The sequence below is a fragment of the Protopterus annectens genome, chromosome 12.part0 (assembly GCF_019279795.1).
Source record: "Protopterus annectens isolate FY-2018-M chromosome 12.part0, PAN1.0, whole genome shotgun sequence".
Lineage (NCBI taxonomy): Eukaryota > Metazoa > Chordata > Ceratodontiformes > Protopteridae > Protopterus > Protopterus annectens.
Window position 1 is genome coordinate 1063387297 of NC_056746.1, and position 22647 is coordinate 1063409943.

Below are 22647 nucleotides of genomic sequence, written 5' to 3' on the forward strand. Positions count from 1 at the left end.
TTCCCTTGCCTCCCCAATGAAGACTGTATGTACTCTTTTGGATTGCATGAAACCAGTCTGCACATGCAGCTTACCAAACCATCCCAGAGGCTTCACCACTGCAGAATAGGGACCATTCACTATTCATTCAGGTTCCTGACAGTTGGGTTCATCTCCCCCTCTTGGTTGCTAATTAGTTGCATGGCATGGTGGAAGCTTATCTGTTGCTGAAGGACATCAGCATATTTCCTTCCCTGGATATCTGGCTGTTGGCATTGGCTATGAAGGACAGTCTCCGTTAGCATGAAGTTTTGTTTTATTTCCATTGAAGAAAAGTATAAAACTTTCATATCTCTAACAAGCTCCATCTTTGTTGACCTTTAGGACTTGATGCCGTAAGTATAAAGACTGCATAGCAGTTAGTTTTGCATTGCCTGAGAAAGTCATTTCTTCTTGTAATGCAGTACCTTTCTTTCAGTCTAGTGATCTGTTACAGCACTGAACTTGGGGGAGAGAGGAAAGGGCAAAGGTGAGATGAAGAAAGGTCCACAAACTTGATGTACTGAAGGTGAAGGATGGAAGGGGAGGGTATGTTGGTGAAGATGGACAACCCCCCCCTTAGTGAGGTGTTATCATGGTAATTTATATTTTTTTTTGATCTGATAAGAAGAGGTTAATTGTCTATTAGATATATATTAGAGCCACCTGTACTTCTGCCAACGTAGTATACATGGCATCATGTATTGCATGCCCTGCATACTACGTTGGTAAGACTACACGTAGACTCAAGGATAGGATTATTGAACACAAGTCGGAAATAAGGAGACAGTGTGCTAACAATGCTTTATTTAAGCATATCGAGTCTAATGGGAATATGCATACATTTAGATTTAGGGTTATAGATTTAGTTGTTCCCTCGAATAGGTGTGGTGATACCAATAGCTATCTTGAGACTAAAGAATATCAATGGATAGTGCGTTTGGGAGCTGACAGCCCCCCTGGTATTAATAGTACTGTCAGTATCAAACCTATTCTTGTTAGATTACAACGCAATCTGAAATTAGTATTATATTATGTTTTGCTATGTAATAAATTGTTCTACTGTTATGCCTTATATATTTTTTTATATTTTTTTATATATATATATTTTTTACATATATATGCTTTACTATTTTTATACATACTTCTTATAAACTTTTTAATTTATTGAAGTTTTTTCAAATTTGTCATGTGACTTTGGTTGCAGTCATGTGATTTCCTGGCTTGTATAAAAGCAGATGCTTTTTAAATGTTTTTATTCAGTATTGAAAAAGGGTCATACCCGAAAGCTTTGCGTTTTCTAAAGTTTTGTTCTCAGCATTCTCTTGTGTGGATTCTTTGGATTATTTTCAGCATTTTATTTCCTTTAGCTACAGTTGTGGAAATTACTGTGGACAACTGTAGCACATTAAAAAAAAAAAAAAACATGCACTTGAAAATAATGTCCAGCTTATATACTGGTTCACAAAGGTGTTTAGGGCAGACTGGGCTGCAGCTGCACACATCATCCGTGGCAGTATAAGGGAGAAATACCATAGACGTAGCTATTGCTATAGTGGAGTAAGCCCTGGGAGTTGGAGGAAAAGGCCTTGTATAATTGTTTTGACAGAATTGCTACGGTAAGCAAACTCTTTGGAAAGGTTGAGCTTAAGTGAAGACAGGGCAATAAAGTTGGTCAGTGAAGGCAAATGACTGATCATCCTTGCAGAATGATTTGTCTCTGTCTAATTACAATTTCTTTAGTCTATAGACATCCATGCATAGAAGGAGTTATTCACTGTGACCTGAATAGTCAGAGGCAGATGTATTGACTGTTTTGAGATTTTAATCTTTTATAATGGTTGTTAAGGAAAGCAATTATGGACAATTGGCATTTGTTGCGGAAAAGCATTGTGGATACTTGGTATTTGTTGTAGAGGCAGACAGAGATCCACAAACTAGAGATCACCAGAAAAAATCACCATCAGTAAGAGAACCTAGACCCATTTATGAAGTAAGAGAAGACTGGTTGAATCTGTCTATGCAAGTATTGGCCTCTATTGAGGTAAGGTCACTAGTAAAAGGCAGTGTGAGTTGATGGTTCACTGCTTTACTGTCATCCACTTTGGACTCTTTGGGTACAGTGGGTAGGGCAGCATTCTTGTTTGGTAATGTAGAGTAAAGTAGCCATGTTGTCTGATTGAATGGGGATGACCCCCTTAGGGTAGGGAGTCCTGAAAGAGCAACACATTTAACAGAATTGGTATAATTTCCAGGATGCTGCTGTAATGGCATAGTGGGATAATGACCTGACTATGGCCCAGTAACTCGTCCCCCAGGATCTCAACGTTTTGTTGGAAAAGCTACCCTCCCTTTTTTTTTTTTTTGCAAACTGCTTTGGTATTTAACATAATGCTGCCCGGAAATCTGCTTTGTTGGTAGCCTTTACCTCAGCTAGCTTGATCTCTGAACTGCAGGCTGCCATGTCTAGAGAGAGCTTCCTAGTTTCCATAAGGACAGGGTCACCTTATGTTCCAAACTTACCTTTATCCCCAAGGTGATGACTGAACTCTTTAAATCAGGCCATCCTTTTACCATGTTTGCGGTCATGGACTAGTTAAGTTTTGTTGAGGTTATCAAGAACTGTATCCGTGTGTCTTTGAGAGTGATAGAATATGGCTTCATAGCTGCTGCCCGTTTTTGCTCGGTTCCTGATAATCTTGTTGCATTTTAGCCACATTTAACATGTATTGAATTTTCAGTTAACAAGAAAACTCTAGTGACCTGTTTTCTGTGAGGTTTTGGAATTAGAAAAATCTTTTTGGCTTTTTGAGTATTTTAAACGTGTATTCATTTTGCTTACAGATCATATGGCAGTGTTTTTAAAGCAATATATAAAGAAACTGGTCAGGTTGTTGCCATTAAACAAGTGCCTGTTGAGTCAGACCTCCAGGAGATCATTAAAGAAATTTCCATCATGCAGCAGTGTGATTGGTAAGTGATTGTTTATTTTCTTACTTAAACAGTGGGTATTCTAAATCTTTGAAAAAGAAAGTTCCTGTAAATAAAAAAATTTAGAACTTCAAATTTTAAGTGTCATAAATACACAGTAAGATGTCTGGAACAGTATAATTAAACACCTTCTTTACTGGTGTCTTCAGGATGTTCTACAGTTCATGAGATGGTAGAAATTTGTGACATGCTTAAAATGATTTGAAGTGCATGATCAAGAAGTTGGTGATTTTTCAGTGTTCATTTATTTTATTATTTCATCCTGTCTGTCTTCTTTTGTTTTACTATGGAGTGTAACTTTGTCATCTGTACAAAGGACTTTGGTCTGCTAAACCATTTATATTGCAAGTTGAGGGACATCCAACAGATGTCCATGCCATGTGATTATCCTTCATGGTGAATTTGATCAGCTTTGAGATTAATAGAAGCAACATCACAGATGACCTTGCTTTCATCCCCCACCAGTTTAATAGGACAGTAGCACTTTTAGTTGTCTCAAGTACTGCACTGAAATCCTGTTTCATTGTTGTGCAGACAGTACCACTGTCTGATGCTGAAAAAGAAATGGACTCCAAAGCCTTACAAGTGTGTCCACCAAAGCCCTGTACCGTTGCAGCCAAGTTCACTTTTACTGTAGACTATTTTTGCTTGAGGACCCAATTGTATTTGTTCTTTAGTTTCTGGGTTTCACCCAGAACTGAGGCAAGAGCCCTTTTGTGAACAGGGAATCAGTGAGCACAACAATTTTGAATAACTAACCTAAATTTTTGGATTGGGGGTGGGGGGCATTTAGTCTTTGTCAATGTGGCAAGCCACCATGCTTTCCCCATGATGCATATTTACACACTATGAAGGCAACCATCTGTCAGTTGCTTGTTGAGCCTAACACCTGCTCCTAGGATGTTCATTTGCATCCCTGCCCCTCCCCCAAAGGGGAATTGTGCAGTGAATGGCTGGCTCTGGCCTGCCCTTCCACCAGGATAAGCATGGCCATCATCTCTTGTCAGATCTTTCAGATGCCGGAGCTCCTAATAGAACTTGGGTTCCCTGGGCTGTAGTTGGGGCTTCATCCTGACATGCCTTCAGTGCTGACCACCCTTGCAGGATCATAACCACTGTTGCCATCATGGGCTTGCACCCTTCTGTTGCACCTTCCAGCAATGGTTCTAATTATAGTATGTGACTATAATTCTGTCTGTTAATTTCTCACTAATGTTGACTAAAAGCGGAGGCCTACCCAAATGTATATGACCTTGCAGAGATGGACTTGAATAATCGTTATTGAAATAAGGAGGTTCCGACTCGACGCTGGCCTGGGGATTAAAGCTTGGGGCGGGCTTTGTAGCTAGCGTATCCCAGCTTGCACACCACCAATTTTCTTTAGAGGCTATTGCTTTGCTTGCTTTGCAAGATTTTGGTCTCAGGTTGCTGGGAGTTTGTTTTTTTGCTGAACTTTTCTGTCAGTTTTTTGCGAGCTTCTCCCAAAACTGTTTTTTACTTCCTTAGTTTGGTATGCACTTTAACTGTGTGTGATTGGGGTTTATGTTTTTAAGCTACTTGTTATGTGGGGCCTTTTAGGGGAAACTCTGGCCTGGACTTTTTTACTGCCGGTTTCTAGGACCCTGTCTTTAACGGCCTTCTATCCTCCCCTCTCTTTGGGGTTTGTACTCCAAGGTCCTAATAAGGAGTGGCACCCATGGATAGGCCAGAGAGGCTTCTGGCCCTCTTTTAAGCCCTAGGCAGAGGCTCTGGAGCTGGGCACTTACCTTGCTTCTCCCAACCAGCGTCAATAACTGTCCTCGTCCCAATTGGCAACTGCTATTGAGGCAGAGCCCAGGGGGTGTCTGACTTGTTCACTCCCATGACGTCAAAGCACGTAGACAAGCCTGGCTCGCAGTTGTCCTGGCCGAAGGGCGGAGTTTTCTTCATTGGTGGCTCACATGACTTTGCGGCTCCCGCTTGTGTCATCTCCCCGAGGCCTTCAGAAGTCCATCTTCTGAGCAAGCCTCTTTGATGGGACCCTCATTGTTGACAAGGCCTTCACTCCCTCGGCCTTTTACCGCAGGCAAGAATCTTGTGGTTTATCTGGTTCAAGAGCCCGTTCTCCCCTCACCAAGAGGAGAATTCCCAAGGCCGTGGGAGAGGGAAAATGTGGTTGTTTTTCAGCCGTCCCTCCCAAGGGCACCCAGATAGAAGTCAGAGGCATGAGCTTCAGCATGGCTCTTCAGCCTCAGAGGCGAGCAGAGGGATTGCCCGGCAAGGCTCCTCGGACGAGTGGGCTCGCTACCAAGCTTCCCACCTGACATGAGGATCCTGGTGCTGGACGCTCCCTTGACCCGGAGATGTGTCGTTCTGACCACAGGATTGCACCTCACTCCAAGGGAGTCAAGACTCTATCCAAGATCACCACGGGAGATAGGGCCATCCCATCTGAATACGGACCCCTGCTACAAAGAATCCCGAGGCCCACCATCCATCATCCAAACCATCCCCCCTCATCAAAAGAAAGCTGCTCAGAAACCCAGGTCATCTGTTGATAACCAGGAGAGCGGATCCAAGAATGACTCACAGGTACAATTGGTTCTCAAGGTCAGACCAATTGCCAATATTTGGATCTTTTCCAGACTAGATGTATTGCGTTGGCTCAGGAGACCTGGAGATCAACATCAATCTCAACCCGTCCTTGAAGCATGTTTGGAAATGCTCCCAACCCAGGGTATTGCTTCAACCAATTTTAGGCTCATTTCAGGCCATCAGGACCTGCTGCCCAGGACCTGGGAGCGCCTATTATCCACCCAGTTAACCACCCTTTATGAATTCGGCTTCCTCAAGGAGCCTTCACCAAGTCATTGGCTCGGTGCACTCACCCGCACTGATCTATTCCACCAGTTTCCCTATCTTTTTATCTCTCTCTGGCTCGGCCCACCCACCAGCTTGTTATTGGTCACCTCAAGTGGTGCTCTTCTGGGGCTCTTCCCTGAGGTTACATTCAATTGATGAATCAAGATTTGCTTCAATCCACCATCTTCATAAATTTTATTTCTCAATGAATAATTCCGCAATTTCAGTCTTTGATCCGTTCATCTAGACAGGTCGAGGATGCAAGTACAGAATCCAATGTCAAGTTCCTTTCTCGACTTTCCATCTGCCCAGCCAGGATGGTCCACGCAGGTCTAGTTACATGAGGATCCACGGTGCTTTTAGTTCCTCCTCTGGAGGTTACACATGATCCTTCTCTTGGGAACTCTTATCAACTCAATGGTCCTTTCAAGATCTCCCCTCCCCTCGTCATCATCAATTACGGAAATATGCAAAGGGACCTCCTCCGCTGTTGGCTTCAGACTTCCAACAGCCTGGGGCATTGGGTGTTTGTTCACCCCCTCCAGCAGCAGGGGCAAACCCAGATACCTCCCCCATAGGGCTTGGTCTGGCATCAAGGCCATGGAGGAAAGGGCAGCTGGCTTCGCAGGCTCTTCTCCTCTTCCTTCCGTTCCTCAGATGGAAGCCATCTTCTCACCTACAACATCATGGGTGGTTTTTTCAGTCCTTTCCCACCATCCACACAGACAGATGTCAGGTTCCCTGGTGAGAGGCCATGAGAACAGGGAATGGGCTGGCGTATCCTTTGCAAGAAGGGCCACGAGTGTGGGAATGGGAAAGGCATACCAAGCGCTTCTTGTGTGGGAATTCTCTCTGGGAGCTCATTCAATCTTGTTAGTAGGACAAATTAGTCAGGACAATTCTCTCTCTCGGGAAATGTAAGCTAACCGCTTCCTGCGACTCCACAAAGGAGATGGGGACCTTGGCAAGCTGATTTTTTATTGCGACTCCCACCAACAACCACCAACTATTGCCACTCTGATTCCACATCCTGGAAGTAAGGAACTCCATATGCACTAGCTCAACCCTCCTTCCCAAAGCTTGCTTAGCTCAACCCCTCCCCATCCACTCCTTCAAAGTCATTCCTGCTTCAGCTAAGTCCAAAGTTCATTCAAGCACGGTTATGCCCCATACTGACCTGAGAGATGATCCCAGTTTTACCATCCAAAAGCGTAAATCCGACCCTTGGAGTCCTTCAATGTTGATCCCGTGATTCTTCTAACAGATCAGTCTTTGCATCAATCTCCCGTAGTCTCATTGGAATTGACAGCTTGGCTCCTCCACTTCCGACCTTACCACCAGCCACACAGTCCCCCACCAGTTGTTCATTGAGGTCTTGACCCATAAACCATTGTAGCTATAAAGACCCTCAGTAAAGTGAAAGAGGTGTGCCATCTGGGCTCTTTGTTATCCCTATTTAATCATCACTGCTCCTGTCCCAGAGGTTTCTCCTATCTTAGCATCCTATTTAAAATTCAACTAATGTCTCAACTATTTCTTGTTGAACTAGCTGCTATCTTAAACATTATTAGTTCTGCGGATTGAGTCTTGCCCTAGACCAGGCTAGTTTTGCAAGGTCATTAATGGGATCTACATTGTAAGAATGTCAATTATTAGTGCCCACACACAACCTATTTCATCTTGATTTAGTTAATGCTGCTTTAACATCTCCCCCCCACCCAGACGGCCCGGCTGTCTTCTTGGAAATATCTGTCGCAGAGCGGCATTCTTAGCTTAAACCCACCATATTAAGAAAAGATATCAGTCTTTTCTAAAAGTCTCAAGTACCACCCACCTTCAATTTCACATCTCATAGTTCATCTCTTAGGCCCAATCTCAGTCCCTTCTCATTTCTTTCCTGCTCTATCTTCTGCTCTGATTCTTGTCTTCAACAAATTTCTTCTTTCCCAGAATTTCTTTCAAATCAATCTTATGAGGACAGCAAATTGGATGTTAAAAGGCTTGGACCACAGGCAGAGCAGTCCAACCGTGATAAGGACAGTCAAGACCATAATCACACCAGCCTAAGAAAATAAATTGAACCAAACCAAATTCCCAAACTCTCATCTCAGCTACAATCTCAAAATGGGTCAGAAATTGCATCTTCTTCAATCATTCAGCTTCTATTCCTATCAAATTAACTTCTAGCTTCCTATATTTCTATTTCCTAAGCTTCACTTCTTGGTGTGCTTTAGGAGACCTGTATTTGTCCATTTGCCTGGTTAACCGCCTACAAATTGGATGTGGCATCTACTGGCATCACTTGGTTTCTTCATTTGGTTCCTTCGGTACAGTGTTAGTTCCAGGAGCCACTGAGCAGGTGCCCAGGGGCAGCTGTCCCATCATTCAGAATATAGTGCGAGATAGGATCACATAACATCTACTTTTTATTGTACCTTAACTAACTGTGTTTTCCATTCATCATACTCCTTCCCCTCTCTTCCCCACTCCCCCCCCCCCTGCAGATCCAGAGAGAGAAGAGATAGAGAGTTTTTGCTTTCCACTTTTTTTATCTGTGGTCTTATATAAGATGTTATATAAGCAGTATGCATGTGTGCATGTATCAAATAGATCCTGAGGGGGTTTGTGGTGGTGCATCCTGGGATATAGTAAGCTCAGCCAATTAAGACTTGGCTCTTTTGGCATAAAGGCGTGCGGAGGACGAGGGGGGCTCCTCAACCCATCATCATTCAGAATGTAGGCGAGATGGATCCCAAACATCTGAAGTTATGGTGAGTACATAACTAAAAGTTTGCATGAAGTAATGTATGGAGGGGCAGTCATTTGCCACTGACTTAAGAGTTGTCTTGGTACTCTTTTATGCTAAACCTTTTGCATTATGTCTTTGTTGGTTCATGTAGCCATTCTAACATTTATGTGATGGACCCAATGTGGAAATTTCTTTTTAAAATATTATATCTGTATACTGTCTGTCTTACAAGAAGGAGACATATTAGGTCATGCTTTTGGGTGTTAGTCATAGGGCTCTGTCACTGAAGTGATCTCCCACTTTATGCCAGTGTCTTTTGTTAGCTCTTTGTAATTGTAATTGTAAACCCAGGCTGCAGTTTAACATTGTGCTGCAACAGTTTTTCACTGGCTCCTGCTTCCACTAGAGCAGCTCTAAATTATCGTCATTTCTGTGTAGACTAATACTTTCCAGAGCTCTGCAGTAGTCACTGTACCACTGTTTGCATTTGAGCGCCTTTGTAGTTTGGTGGTCACTCGCCCTGCAAGTAGAAATAAGCACATAAAAGCTGGCTACAATTGTAGTGTCTTGGCCTTTGGACTAGCATCTATTCTCTAGACTTTTGCTAGCACTGAACCCCCTAACCCCCTCCCTGTTTGATTTCTTGCTTCCGTGAGCAAACTGTAGCTGATCCAGCTTTTGTGTTCCTGCTTTTATTTTAACATAGGAGCAGGATACTTTTCCAGATGTGGTGGGGAGAAGTCTGCCCACTTGCAGTGAGACAATGAGATTAGAACTCTTTCCATTAGAAGCACAGTAAGTCTGATCAGTATTCATAAACCACTCATTCAGACCATGAGGCTGTCTTCTGAAGTGAATTTTTTTAGTATACTTAAGACTATAGAGTTGGCCTTTCCAGCCATGATGTCCTTCTATTCCAGTGTTGCAGTAGTCTACATGTGGGTTTACCCTTCTGCCTTTTGCGTATGTCCGTCCAGTATTCCAAAGTTCTTCAGTCCCTCAGGGTGTGTCAGGTGTCTGACGTGGCTGCAGGAACGTGGGCCATAAAAGTGACATCTGCATGCATCAGCCCTCAGAACTTTTCAGCCACCAGTCGTATGCCAGGTGTTCCTGCTGCTCGCTGATGTCTGATTAGAAATAATCAGATAAGTACCCTGTCAAGGACCCTTTCAGGCCTTCTGTTTTATCTATAGTTTGTTCATGTCACCTGGAAGGGGCAGTGTAAGTGTGGCTAGCAGATTCCCCACAAAGACACCCACGATCAGTGACTTTTTTGCTTGGGTGAAGAACACCACCACGAGAACTGGCCTATTTGTCAGGCGTCCGTCCCTAAGACCTTATGCCGCCGTTTGCATGCTCCGAACCTTTATCTAGAGAACCAGCAGTTAAAGCAACTTGCATTAGGGATGGAAGGCACTTCTGATGCCCCGTTAAAACTGCCTAAGAAGAGGGCCAAATCCATGCAGCCTTCTTCTGCTGTGCCTCTACCGCCTGTACCTCAGCCTGTGGTCAACATCGGCCTGGCAGAGGAATCGGCTTCTGCAAGATAGGATAAAGCAGGTACCTATGAGGAAGCCACACAATCCCGAGCAGACTGCATATCCGTTGAGGTCTTAAAGACATGTGCCTCAGACGCCAGGGGAACCAGCGCTCTCTGTGGCCCCATCGGATTCTGCTAATCCCATCCCTTTGTCTGACTCGAGGCCTTCTCCTAGCCAGATGCCAGCTAGGCCTCTTAAGAAGAAACAAAAGACCAAACATCTCTCTCCACTGCCTGAAAACATGCCCGATTGACAAGTTTTCAGCCAAAGCCTATTCAATGCCTTCATGGTTCTACACCTTACATTGTTAGGAAGCCCTAGCATTGTCCCTCCTCTCAAGTCCTAGGCCTCAAACCTCTGGTACTGTAAGGAGAGATGACGAAAACTTTGACTCCTTAGAGGACTCCCTCTCCTATACTTCGCAGATCTCCTTTCCCCTGGGATGTGGATCACCAGAGGAAGAGGCCATTAACCCTGACTCCCCATTTGAGGATTTAACCTTTGGGGAAACAATCTGCAAAATGAAAGACTACTTCAAGTGGGAATCCACTGACATGACTGAGGTGCAGAAGAGGCTCTTCCAGTCCTTCTGCTGTCCCTCCTATTCTGCCGGCTTTTCTAAGTGCTTTTTCCTCAACATCCCTCAATCCTGACTCCCAACCTCCAGCCCCATGCAAGGCAGACAGATTGTACAAGGTCCCAGAATCATAGCAATTTCTCCTCAAGTGCCCTCCAGCTGACCCAGCCACTATTTCCATCTCTATATATATATATATTTTCTACATCATTACACTTACTTTTGTATATATATTTATTTATTTTTTACTTGTTTACATCAATGAATGGATTTATACATATGCCTTTTTTGAAATGTATTTGATTCCTGTTTAGTTCACCTTTAAGGATGTTACATCAATTAAGGAATGACAATTGTTTAATTGCCTTTTTCATTGTATATAAGAACATGCTGGGTGTGTATGAATTGTTTTTGACTCTGATGATACCAGGTTTCTGGTGAAAGCGCTCAGTCGTGGATTAAACTGCTTCCTACATTTCCAGTGGTCTCAGCCTTATTGTGACTCTATTCCTGTGGTGGACCTGTTTGCCTTTTTCACTTGTTGTGGATTCCTTTTTTTGGGGTCCTTGTACTTTCCTTTCATTGTTTGGTCAGCCGTGAATTTGAGCACTAGGCAAGAATTGTTGTGGACATGGAAGCATTGCTTAAAGAATTAACTACCGTGTTGGCCAAGCTGGCACGTTTATATGAGGAGGAGAAGGCTAAAGATGATGCTACTCCTGTGAACAGCCCTACGGAGACGCAGGTGGAGCTGTATACACTACATTCTCCTAGCGACATCACACCCGGGCAGAGGGTAAAATCTACAACTTATAGTGGTGCCGTTAGACGTGATAGGAGGGGAAATTCGTTTGGTGACAGCAATTCCAACACGGAAGTACCGCCAACATCGGGGACTGTGGACTACAACACCCAGCAACGGAACATTTGCGCATGGCTGGAAACCCCTACTTTACACGTAAGTGGAGGTTTGAATGCTAAGGGACACGTGGGTCAAATTAACCAACAGCCTTTGATGCTACGTGAACAGATATTCAAATATGAAAAGACTTGCACCAGGTTCCGTGCAGTACAATTGGATAGTTTATTTCTTGCTAAATCAAAAGAAATGGGGCAGATTCCGATGGGTTTAAGGATTTGGAAACTACCCACGGGAATCGAGGCCGATTCCAAAGCCTATGAAGAACTTATTGATTTATACCAAAGGACAGGTATGGATTTATTAGATATAATATTGAGGCATAATGAGATCAAAATGAAAAAGTTACGAGAGGAAATAGTGAACTTGGATGCTAATATTACACAAGACTTATTATTTTTTCAGCATAAAAACCACTACGAGAGGGTGATTAAAAATGTAGATAACTTTGTACATAAGAACAAGGCCATTAAAAATAAAAAGTTAGACAGACTGCCATGCTTACAAAACACGTACCGCATATCCACCGGGACGGAAGGCATTATATTACCAACAAGAAAACCCTGTTAGATTTGAATTTTACAATCAGAATGGGGAATGTCTTAATGAAAGCCAGGGGGATAACATTGATGATTTTTTGGAGGGACCGGAGCTACCACGAAGGTCCGAGAGACTATTAAACAAGGGGAGAGACCAGGGTCAGCCCCAACGATTAAGTCCAGGAAGGAGGGGAACAAACCATCGCTGATTTCTGTTACTCCTGAATGTACCTCGGACTAATGTGTTAATTTTTCTGTATGTGATGACATTGATGCATTGTTTAATTCCTCTTTACAAACTGTCTCCAGTTTTCCAAATGGTACAATCTATGAGGGGAATTATGAAGAGTCTTGTAGTGTTTTTGTTAGTGAATGTCCACATACTGACTTGAATATTTATGCTATTGACGAATTTAACAAAAACAGTTTTATTTCACCTGATGTTGACAATGGTAGAATTGAGATGTTGGTACAAGGTAACATTTTTGAGACTTACCAGCCTGAAGTTAACACTAGGGATGAACAGGTGGAGTGCAACTACGAGTTTAGCATTAATGTACAAAATCAATTGAATACTGCGTTGGCAGTTACACCGCCTTTTTTAGATGTTTCTATGGAAGAGGTTTATGCTGATGCCACTACAATTAGTGGATATGATTGTTTAAATGAAACATTAACCAAGGATTTGGAAGTTAAATTGAATAATAACGATGCAGAAACATACAATGCTAGCAACATGATTTCCATTCCACAGGAGGGATTGAAACATAGTATTCAAAAGGAAATGGGGTACATTATATACAATTATACTGATTTAATTATTAATGAATCTCATTTTAAATTATTTAGCAAAGGGGAAAAGTTTGTACCAAGCTTCAGTTTAGATGTAACCCACGTATTGAAAAGCTTTAAGCTATTTACGAGGGAGATTAATTTGAAACTTTATTTTCACACTTCAGGTACTAACAGTATTACATCTAATGGGCAGGACTGTTCCAATATACTTAGGAGGAAGAGTATTTTCGTGCCACCTGCTAACAAAGAGATCAGTATTTTTGAGAAAATGGTGGAATATGAGTTGAGGAGACTTTGTTTGCAAAGGGCCACTTATATTGACAATATGACAAACAGTGAAAGGGTAGTACTCAAGGAACTTACACTGACGGGTCAATATAGATGTATGAGACCTGATAAGGGTGGAGGGATGGTCATCATGTACAACTTGGATTATGTTGGTCAGATGATGTCCATCCTAAATAATGACAACACTTATACAAGAGTATCGATACATGAGATTAATTCAGCATACCAGAAAATTGATATGTACCTATTAGACGCCTTATATCAGGGAGTGATCAATGAGGCAGACTTTCACTTCTTAGCAGTGAAGTTTCCTTATATGCCAAAGTTTTTTGGCATACCTAAGACTCATAAGGGAACTGATTTTCTTCAGTTTCGTCCTATCATTTCAGCCAAGGGTTCGAAGACCGAGCCACTGGCAGCTTTTGTAGATTTTCATTGCAAGAAGGCCTTAACAGATGCTGAACATATACTCAAGGATTCTTGGCATTGCTTAGAAAGGTTGAATTCAATTGATTTTTTGGAACTTGGCGACTTTGTTTTTTTAACAATTGACATTGTCAATCTTTTCTCAGTAATTCCTCATGTGGAGGGTTTAGAGCTTTTTTATGATAGTCTACATTCAAACAGGAAATTTGATAAGGACAAGTTAGAGATTTGTCATGGACTTATGGAATTGGTACTCAATAACAACTTTTTTATGTTTGAGGGTGAAAGATATAAACAAATGACTGGGGTAGCAATGGGTGCCAGATGCGCCCCAGCCTATGCTAATTTAGTTCTATTAGCATGGGAAAAAAAGTACATATTGAATTCCAGATTTAGGAACAACATTCTGTCTTATAATAGGTTTCTGGACGATCTACTCATACTATGGAAGGGTGATGAGGACAACGTTAGGGAATTCATGGATTATATTAACAACTGTTCTGAATTCCTCAAATTTACCTATAATTGGAATAGAGATTATGCCAACTTTTTGGACATTAGGATTACTAAGAACATAACGGAATTTGCTAGTAATATATATAGAAAACCGAGTTATGCAAATTCCATGTTGCATTATACTAGTTGCCATCCTATGCACCAGAGGAGGGGTTTGGTCAAAGGTCAGATGGTTCGCCTTTCAAGGTTGACCAGTAATGACGAGGACTTCAAGAAAGAAATATACACCCTCATTGGATTTTTCTTGGAGAGAGGATATCCTTTGGCTCTCTTAATTAGAACAAAAAAGGAAGTGTATAAAAAGAGGAGAAGTAAATACTCCCCAATTTTGAAAACAGGGGTTAAGGAATTAGTGTCACATGGGTTGAACAGTGATAATAACAACGTGGGTATAGATAAAGAAAGGCCTAAATTTATCTTGAAATACAATGATATTTCCTTGGAAATCTGTACAAATGTAAATATGTTATGGGATTATTTTCTAAGTGAAAATTTAAAATCCATTTTGGGTGATGCCCCTGTAATAATCTTTAGTAGGGGAAATAATTTGAAGGATATATTAGAGAGAAAAAATGACAACCATGTGAGATCAACAATGAATAAATGTGGTAGTTGTAAATGGTGCAGATTTATAGCAGTTGGTTCCAACCTCATGGTGGCAGGCTACGGTCGTTCTATTGCATGCCCTGGGAGATGCAATTGTGCCACAAAGATGTTCTTCGTTTTCCATTGCTGCAGTCCTTACTATTGGGTATAGTCCGCGTCCAGTCGGCCCGAATACCAGAGTATAAGGCTGACGTCGGTCAGGGCGCATTAGACTGACGTCAGTACGTCAGGGTACTAATGCGCATCACCGACGTCATATCCTCAGTCTTTTTTGCCGCATGGTCCGATGCAGAAGCAGTTTTGCGAGTGCAGGTTGGCGTTCTGAAATATTTCCGAAACCGGAGTTTCAGACCGAAACAGAGTTGGCTAAGTACCCGTTGGGGAACATTTTGGTTTTCTGCGGCGTCAGTATTTAAGCGGATGTCAGAAAAAGTGAATAACTGTATGTCTTGTGGGAAACAGATACCTCATAGGGATTACCATACCTTGTGTATACCTTGTTTAGGGCCTGAGCACGGCGTTGTTGGTTGCGCTCTTGTGCTAGGTTTAACAAGCGCACTATTAAGAGGAGGTTAGACTGTGCCAGGTTAGTGTTTGGGAAGCGTTGCAATTATAAAATGCCGTCGGATGCTCCGGCGCCCGCTTATCAAGAAGCGCAAGGACAAAACAGTGAAGCCTAGGGTTGATGAACCGGCAGTCCCGGACGTCGGTTCTTTAGAAGGCTCAGTGGAGCCAGAGGTTTTGCCAGGAGTTTCCATGGAGTCTCAGGCAGAAACTTCACTGTTACAGGATGTGCCTTCTCAGGAGGTAGGCCAGGCTGAGGGGGCTTCTCAGGTAACTGTTCTCCCCTCTCTTCCCAAGGTAGTTAGAGCCTCTCCTTCTGTTGCCAAAACTTATTTGAGAGGTAGGCCTAGTTCAGCTTCAGTGGGGGCTTCTCCTAGCATTTCGGGTTCTGTACCTAAGAAACATATGCTTAAAATGGCAGAAGATTTGATTACTATGATTAGAGGTTCTATGCCCCCGCCTGATAAGAGGCCTAGGGTGGAACCGGAGTTTGATAGTTTTGAACAGTGTTCAGAGGCTTCAGAGTCTTCTGCGGAAGACTTGCAGGAGTATCCTACTTATTCTGATTCTGATGTGGATGATTCCACTCCTACAGCTTCTCCTCCTGAGGATTTCTCATTTTCAGAGACTCTGCATTCCATGAGGGAGCACTTTAAATGGGAAGGCCAGGATTACTCTGATTCAGGAAAAGGCTTAGGGAATTCTTGTTTTACCCCAGCATAGGCCCTTAGCTATTCCTCCTGTGTTGAATGTGGTGGAAGATGTTTTGCAGAGGCTTCCCTGAACCCTGACTCTTTGCCTCCTGCTCCTGTTAAGCCTGATAGGTATTATAGGGTGCCCGAAGCTCATAAGTATTTGTTTAAGAGTCCTAGGGCGGACCCAGAAACTATTTCTCAAGGGCCTAAAGGTGTTAAGGCTTCTGTGGTTAAAAATCCTGTTCCCACTGATAAAGAGGCAAGGGCTTTGGATAGGTGGGGAAAGAAAGTGTATACTTCTTCCACTCTAGCCATGAGGGCGTTGAATTGTCAGTTTCACATGCTAAAATATCAGAATTATCTCCTTTCACAATTAAAATCTAAGGTGGATGCTTTGGCGGAAGGTATTGAGTGTAAAGAGTTGCTGGATTTGGTTCATGTGTCTGAACAAGTGGGTAAGCATTCTTTGCAATGTGGTTTTGATGCTGTACAGGCCACCTCGAGGGTGGCTGCTACTAGTTCTGTTCTTCGCAGGCATGCCTGGTTGAAGGATCAGAATTTAGCTGAGCATGTTAAGACAAGGATTTTGGATGCTCCTTTACAGTCTGATGTGTTGTTTGGATTGCCTGTGGAAGCAGTTTTAAAGAAAATGGAGGACAAAGCTAAGTCTATGCAAACTGTTAAAGATTTTTTGCAGGTGCAGCCACCGAAGTTTAGTAGAAATTGGCCTGCTAAGGGGTGGACATATCCTGCTTATGATTCCCAGTCTAGGGGTAGGTCTAGTCGTGGTAGGGGCAGGGCTCAAGGTTCTTTTAGGCCTAGAACAGGAGTTCACCTGCTCAGACTTCTGGTGAGGGCAGGGGTCAGTCCTTTCGTAAACAGACCCAATGACCTGTCTTTTCAGCTGCCAGTAGATTCTCGTCTGGCAGCTCCTTTGGGAGGAAGACTGTCTCTTTTCAAAGAAAATTGGGATTTAATTACTCAAGACAAATGGGTGTTGGATATCATTCACCACGGTTACAGATTTTATTTCCATACAATGCCCCCTTTCAAAGGCATGCCAGGCGTTCCTCCTCCACAAAGAAAGGAGGCTCACAAGCAAGTTTCTCAGTTACTCCAGATGGGGCCATTCAGCCAGTCCCTGTATCAGAAAGGGGCCTAGGATTTTATTCTCGCCTGTTCCTAGTACCAAAGAAGGGGAACACGTGGAGACCAATTTTGGATTTATCTCTCCTCAACACTTTTCTGGACATTCCCAAGTTCAAGATGTTGGCGTTACAACAGCTTTTACCTCTGCTGGGCAAAGATCACTGGATGGTAACTTTAGATCTCAAGGAAGCTTACCTTCATGTGCCTATAAGGCTAAGTTGCAGGAAGTATCTGCGGTTTCGAGCTGGAAATTCTCATTATCAGTTCTCTGCATTGCCCTTTGGCTTATCTACTGCCCAGAGTATTCACAAAGGTTCTGGCTCAGTGATAGCTTACTTCAGGCTTCAAGGAATTCAAATCTATCCTTACTTGGGCGACTGCCTGATTCTGGCTCAAGAAAAGGAAGACCTTCTACAGCATCTGGAATATGTTATAGCAGTGCTAAGATGCCTAGGGTATTCTGTGAGTGAAATAAAGTCCAGTCTAGTACCCTCTCAAGACATGTGCTTTCTGGGTGTGAGACTGAATACAGCAGCCCAGATGGCCTTTTTAACCCCGGACAAACAAAAGAGTCTGTCACTTTACTTCCATCAACTATCTCATCAGTCCGTGCTGACTGCAAGGACAGTCCTTCAAGCATTAGGGTTCATGGCATCTTGTATTCTGGTGCTTCCCAATGCCAAACTGCATATGAGGAAGCTACAATGGTATCTCAAAATGTATGGACACAGCACTGCCAGGATTTGGACACTGTCATTCAAATAATACCTTGCCTTCAAAAAGAATTCTTGTGGTGGGCTCAGGAATGTCACCTAAACAAGGGACTCTCTGTGACCCGGCCAGAGGCAAGTCAGATTTTAACGACAGATGCCTCGGACATTGCTTGGGGAGCTCATCTAAATGGAAAGTGGATACAAGACAAGTGGCCTGCCAGACTACAGCATCTACATATCAACATGAAGGAGATGTTAGCAGTCCAGTTTGCATTAATGGCTTTCAAGGAGTTACTTCTTCCAGGGCAGGTGTTGATTCTAACAGACAACACAACTGTCATGTGGTACATCAACAAGCAAGGGGAACACATTCTTATCCTCTATGCAGGCAAGCAATGATTTTATGGGAGACTGCGCTAAGCTTGCAACTAACTCTTCAGGCAAGGTTTCTGCCAGGAGCACAGAACTCCTTAGCAGATGTGTTAAGCAGACAAATCATGGATCCCCACGGTGGAAACTGGATCTTCATGTATTTCAGAAATTGACAGTGTCATGGGAACTCCAGACATAGATCTGTTCGCTTCTCCACTAAACCACCAGCTGCCAAAGTATTGCACAAAGGGTTTCATCACACAGCTTGGAAAGTGGATGCTCTGTCTTTCAGTTGGAAAAACCTTCATGTGTATGCCTTTCCACCTCTGCCTCTTCTTCCAAAGGTACTATTAAAGGTCAGACAAGACAGGCCAAGGATGATTTTGATAGCTCCAGATTGGCCTCGGCAACACTGGTACCCACTACTACGGAGTCTGGTAAAGAAGCCTCCATGGCCTTTACCTCTGATTCCTCATCTGTTATCTCAGAAGGACGGTCATCTGCTCAATGTCAAGCTTCACTCTCTTCATCTAACAGCCTGGCATATTCTGTGTTGAAACACAGCAGGTCTCAACTTCCTCAACAAGTTTTAAATGTGATTATGGAAGCTAGAAGACCTAGTACAAGGAGAGTGTCATGAAAAATGGAAGAGATTTTTATTTTGGAGTACAGCAAAGAATTTGGAGATTTCTGAGCCTAATTTGAGTGTGGCTCTTCAATATCTTACTGAGTTATTGGACAAAGGTTTGTCCTTCTCTTCCATTAAGATTCATGCTGCAGCAATTTCAGCTCACTATGATTGTGACCCACCTTTGTTTCGCATCCTTTGTTCAAGCAGTTTCTTAGAGGGGCAAAGAATATAAGACCCCCGTAGAGCTCCTACTCCTGCTTGGGATCTCAATTTTGTGTTGGAAAAACTTACTCTACAACCTTTTGAGCCTGCAGCTACTGCTGAATTGAAATACTTGTCATGGAAGACTGCTTTTCTGTTGGCTATTACTTCTGCAAGAAGGGTGTCTGAGTTGCAGGCCCTTATGGCAGTAGAGCCCTTTTGATTTTCCATAAGGATAGGGTATCATTACGTACTAATCCTTCCTTTATGCCTAAGGTGGTTTCTAGTGTGGCTTTAAACCAAACTATTCATTTGCCTACGTTTTATGCAGACCCTCAAAATAAAGGGAAAAGATTTTGCACACTTTAGATGTACACAGGCAATTGCGTTATTATTTAAGCAGGACTAAGGATTTTAGGCAGTCTCAGCAGTTGTTTGTTTCTTTTGCTTTGAGTTCACAGGGCAAGCCTGTGTCAAAACAAACTATTTCTAGGTGGATTGGCTTTTGCATTGCATTTTGTTATTCCCATCATGGCAAGGAGATTCCAGCTGGGATTAGGCCTCATTCCACTAGGGCTACTGCCACTTCAACAGCATTTCTAAGGGGTGGCAACTAAGGATATTTTGGAAGCAGCTACTTGGAGTTCAGTGCATACTTTCTCTAAGCATTATCACCTTCCTATCTACTCTAAGTCTAGGGCTGGTTTTGCCACAGCTGTTTTGCAAGGCATGTTGTCAGCTCCTACTTCTTTATGATTTGCCAGCCTCCCTTACCTCTGCTTTGGGATTCTACCCAATAGTAAGGACTGCAGCAATGGAAAGCGAAGAACATAGTACAGTTTTGTACCTACCATAAATGTAGATGTTCGAGGATTCCATTGCTGCAGTCAATACCCTCCCTCCTTCCCTCTGTGTTTAGGGGTGGTTGTGTAGGTGAGTTTACATGCTTATATTTTTGTATATATTCTTGTATATATTGTACATGTTTTTGGTGCAGGTATTTTGGGACTTGTCTTTTTAGGGTCTTCTGACATCTGGGGCAAGAAAAGACTGAGGATATGACGTCGGTCATGCGCATTAGTACCCTGGCGTACTGGCGTCAGTCTAATGCGCCCTGACCGACGTCAGCCTTATACTCTGGTATTCGGGCCGACTGGACGCGGACTATACCCAATAGTAAGGACTGCAGCAATGGAATCCTCGAACATCTACATTTATGGTAGGTACAAAACTGTACTTTTTGTGTATACGTTGCATCATGTATGACCTGCGATGCTTTCTACGTGGGCAAGACTACAAGATGCTTAAAAGAGAGAATTAGGGAGCATTGTGGTTCCATTAGAAGAAAGGATGACCACAATGCCCTTTATTTACATAGTAGGACTTGTCACGAATTCAAAAATTTTTTATTTTTTGTAGTGGACAAAATTAAATCTGATGCATTCGGAGATGTTGACAATCTTGTTGCACTCCGTGAAATGGAATGGCAGATCAGGCTAAATGCTACCAAACATCCAGGGATTAACGAAAGTATTTCTTTAAAACCTTTGTTAAAATTTAGATCTAATTTTATTTAGATTAGAATTAACTTATTGGATGACTGTCTAATTATGTTTCATATACATTTTTTTTGGTGGTTGTAGTAACAAGAAGTCAATGCTGCATTGTTACAATTACAATTACACTGATTAGTCTTGTGTAAGGAAATACCAAGCATTTGAATTTGATATATTATTGTTTACATTTTGAATAATATTTTTGTGTTTATTATTATTTTAAAATTTATTCTGTAAACACATTTTATTACATTTAATATATTATGATTTATATTTCTAGTAAGGTTAGGTTTACCAAGATATGAAATATTTATATATTTTTATACATATACATATATATATATATATTTTCTACATCATTACACTTACTTTTGTATATATATTTATTTATTTTTTAGTTGTTTACATCAATGAATGGATTTATACATATGCCTTTTTTGAAATGTATTTGATTCCTGTTTAGTTCACCTTTAAGGATGTTACATCAATTAAGGAATGACAATTGTTTAATTGCCTTTTTCATTGTATATAAGAACATGCTGGGTGTGTATGAATTGTTTTTGACTCTGATGATACCAGGTTTCTGGTGAAAGCGCTCAGTCGTGGATTAAACTGCTTCCTACATTTCCAGTGGTCTCAGCCTTATTGTGACTCTATTCCTGTGGTGGACCTGTTTGCCTTTTTTACTTGTTGTGGATTCCTTTTTTTGGGGTCCTTGTACTTTCCTTTCAAGTTTTCAGCCAAAGCCTATTCAATGCCTTCATGGTTCTACACCTTACATTGTTAGGAAGCCCTAGCATTGTCCCTCCTCTCAAGTCCTAGGCCTCAAACCTCTGGTACTGTAAGGAGAGATGACGAAAACTTTGACTCCTTAGAGGACTCCCTCTCCTATACTTCGCAGATCTCCTTTCCCCTGGGATGTGGATCACCAGAGGAAGAGGCCATTAACCCTGACTCCCCATTTGAGGATTTAACCTTTGGGGAAACAATCTGCAAAATGAAAGACTACTTCAAGTGGGAATCCACTGACATGACTGAGGTGCAGAAGAGGCTCTTCCAGTCCTTCTGCTGTCCCTCCTATTCTGCCGGCTTTTCTAAGTGCTTTTTCCTCAACATCCCTCAATCCTGACTCCCAACCTCCAGCCCCATGCAAGGCAGACAGATTGTACAAGGTCCCAGAATCATAGCAATTTCTCCTCAAGTGCCCTCCAGCTGACCCAGCCACTATTTCCATGTCTACTGATAGGGCTTCCAAACTTCTTCCTGCTACAACCATTCTTCCAGCTGACAAGGACAGCAAGACAATGAAACATCTTGGGAAGAAAATCTAAACTACGGCCACCCTGTCTTTCAGGGCCACAAATTACCAGACTGACATGGCCAAGTACTCCTTAGCCCTGCTGGACAAAGCCACTAAGGAATTGTCCGACATCCCAAACTGCCCAGCCAAAGCCTCACTGTCCTCCCTGCTAGCTCTCACCTCTCAGGTGACTAGACACTCCATAAGGTGCAGTTATGATGCAGCTGAAGCCTCAGCTAGGTCAGCTGCATCATCTTCTGCTTTAAGGAGGTACTCTTGGCTACATCTTCAGCTCCTCTCTGATGACTTCAGAGCTAAGCTTATTGATGCCCCTTGGATCATTCTGCCTTGTATGGCACCAAAGTAGCTGACCTCTTCAAGTCTCTACAGCAAAAAGGGAAAGAAATGCAGGACCTCAAATGCCCGCAAGACCTCAAACACCTGCTAGTTTTGCCAGTTCCCAAGTTCCATGGGAACTACCCTGCCAAAATGCAATTCATTAGGACACCATCTCGCCCTATGGCTCCCTCCAGGCCCAGGAGACCTCTTAGAAAGCAGCACCCTCTGGCTAGAGTTTCTCCAGCAACCAGCCAGAGGCCTCCCTTTCAAGATAGGGCAGGTACTGAGTGACTACCTGCCAACCTCACTACCCACCCCTTC

General features: G+C 42.7%; 1 protein-coding gene across 1 annotated transcript in view; it reads left to right on the forward strand.

The window, feature by feature from the left end:
* Positions 1-1855: 1855 nt before the first annotated feature.
* STK4 (serine/threonine kinase 4) overlaps positions 1856-22647 on the forward strand; it is a 1752947-nt gene continuing 1732155 nt past the window's right edge. Inside the window, exons 1-2 of the mRNA XM_044088990.1 lie at positions 1856-2040; positions 2863-2991. Of these exons, the coding sequence (XP_043944925.1) occupies positions 1856-2040; positions 2863-2991 (314 nt within the window). The remainder of the gene's footprint in view (positions 2041-2862; positions 2992-22647) is intronic.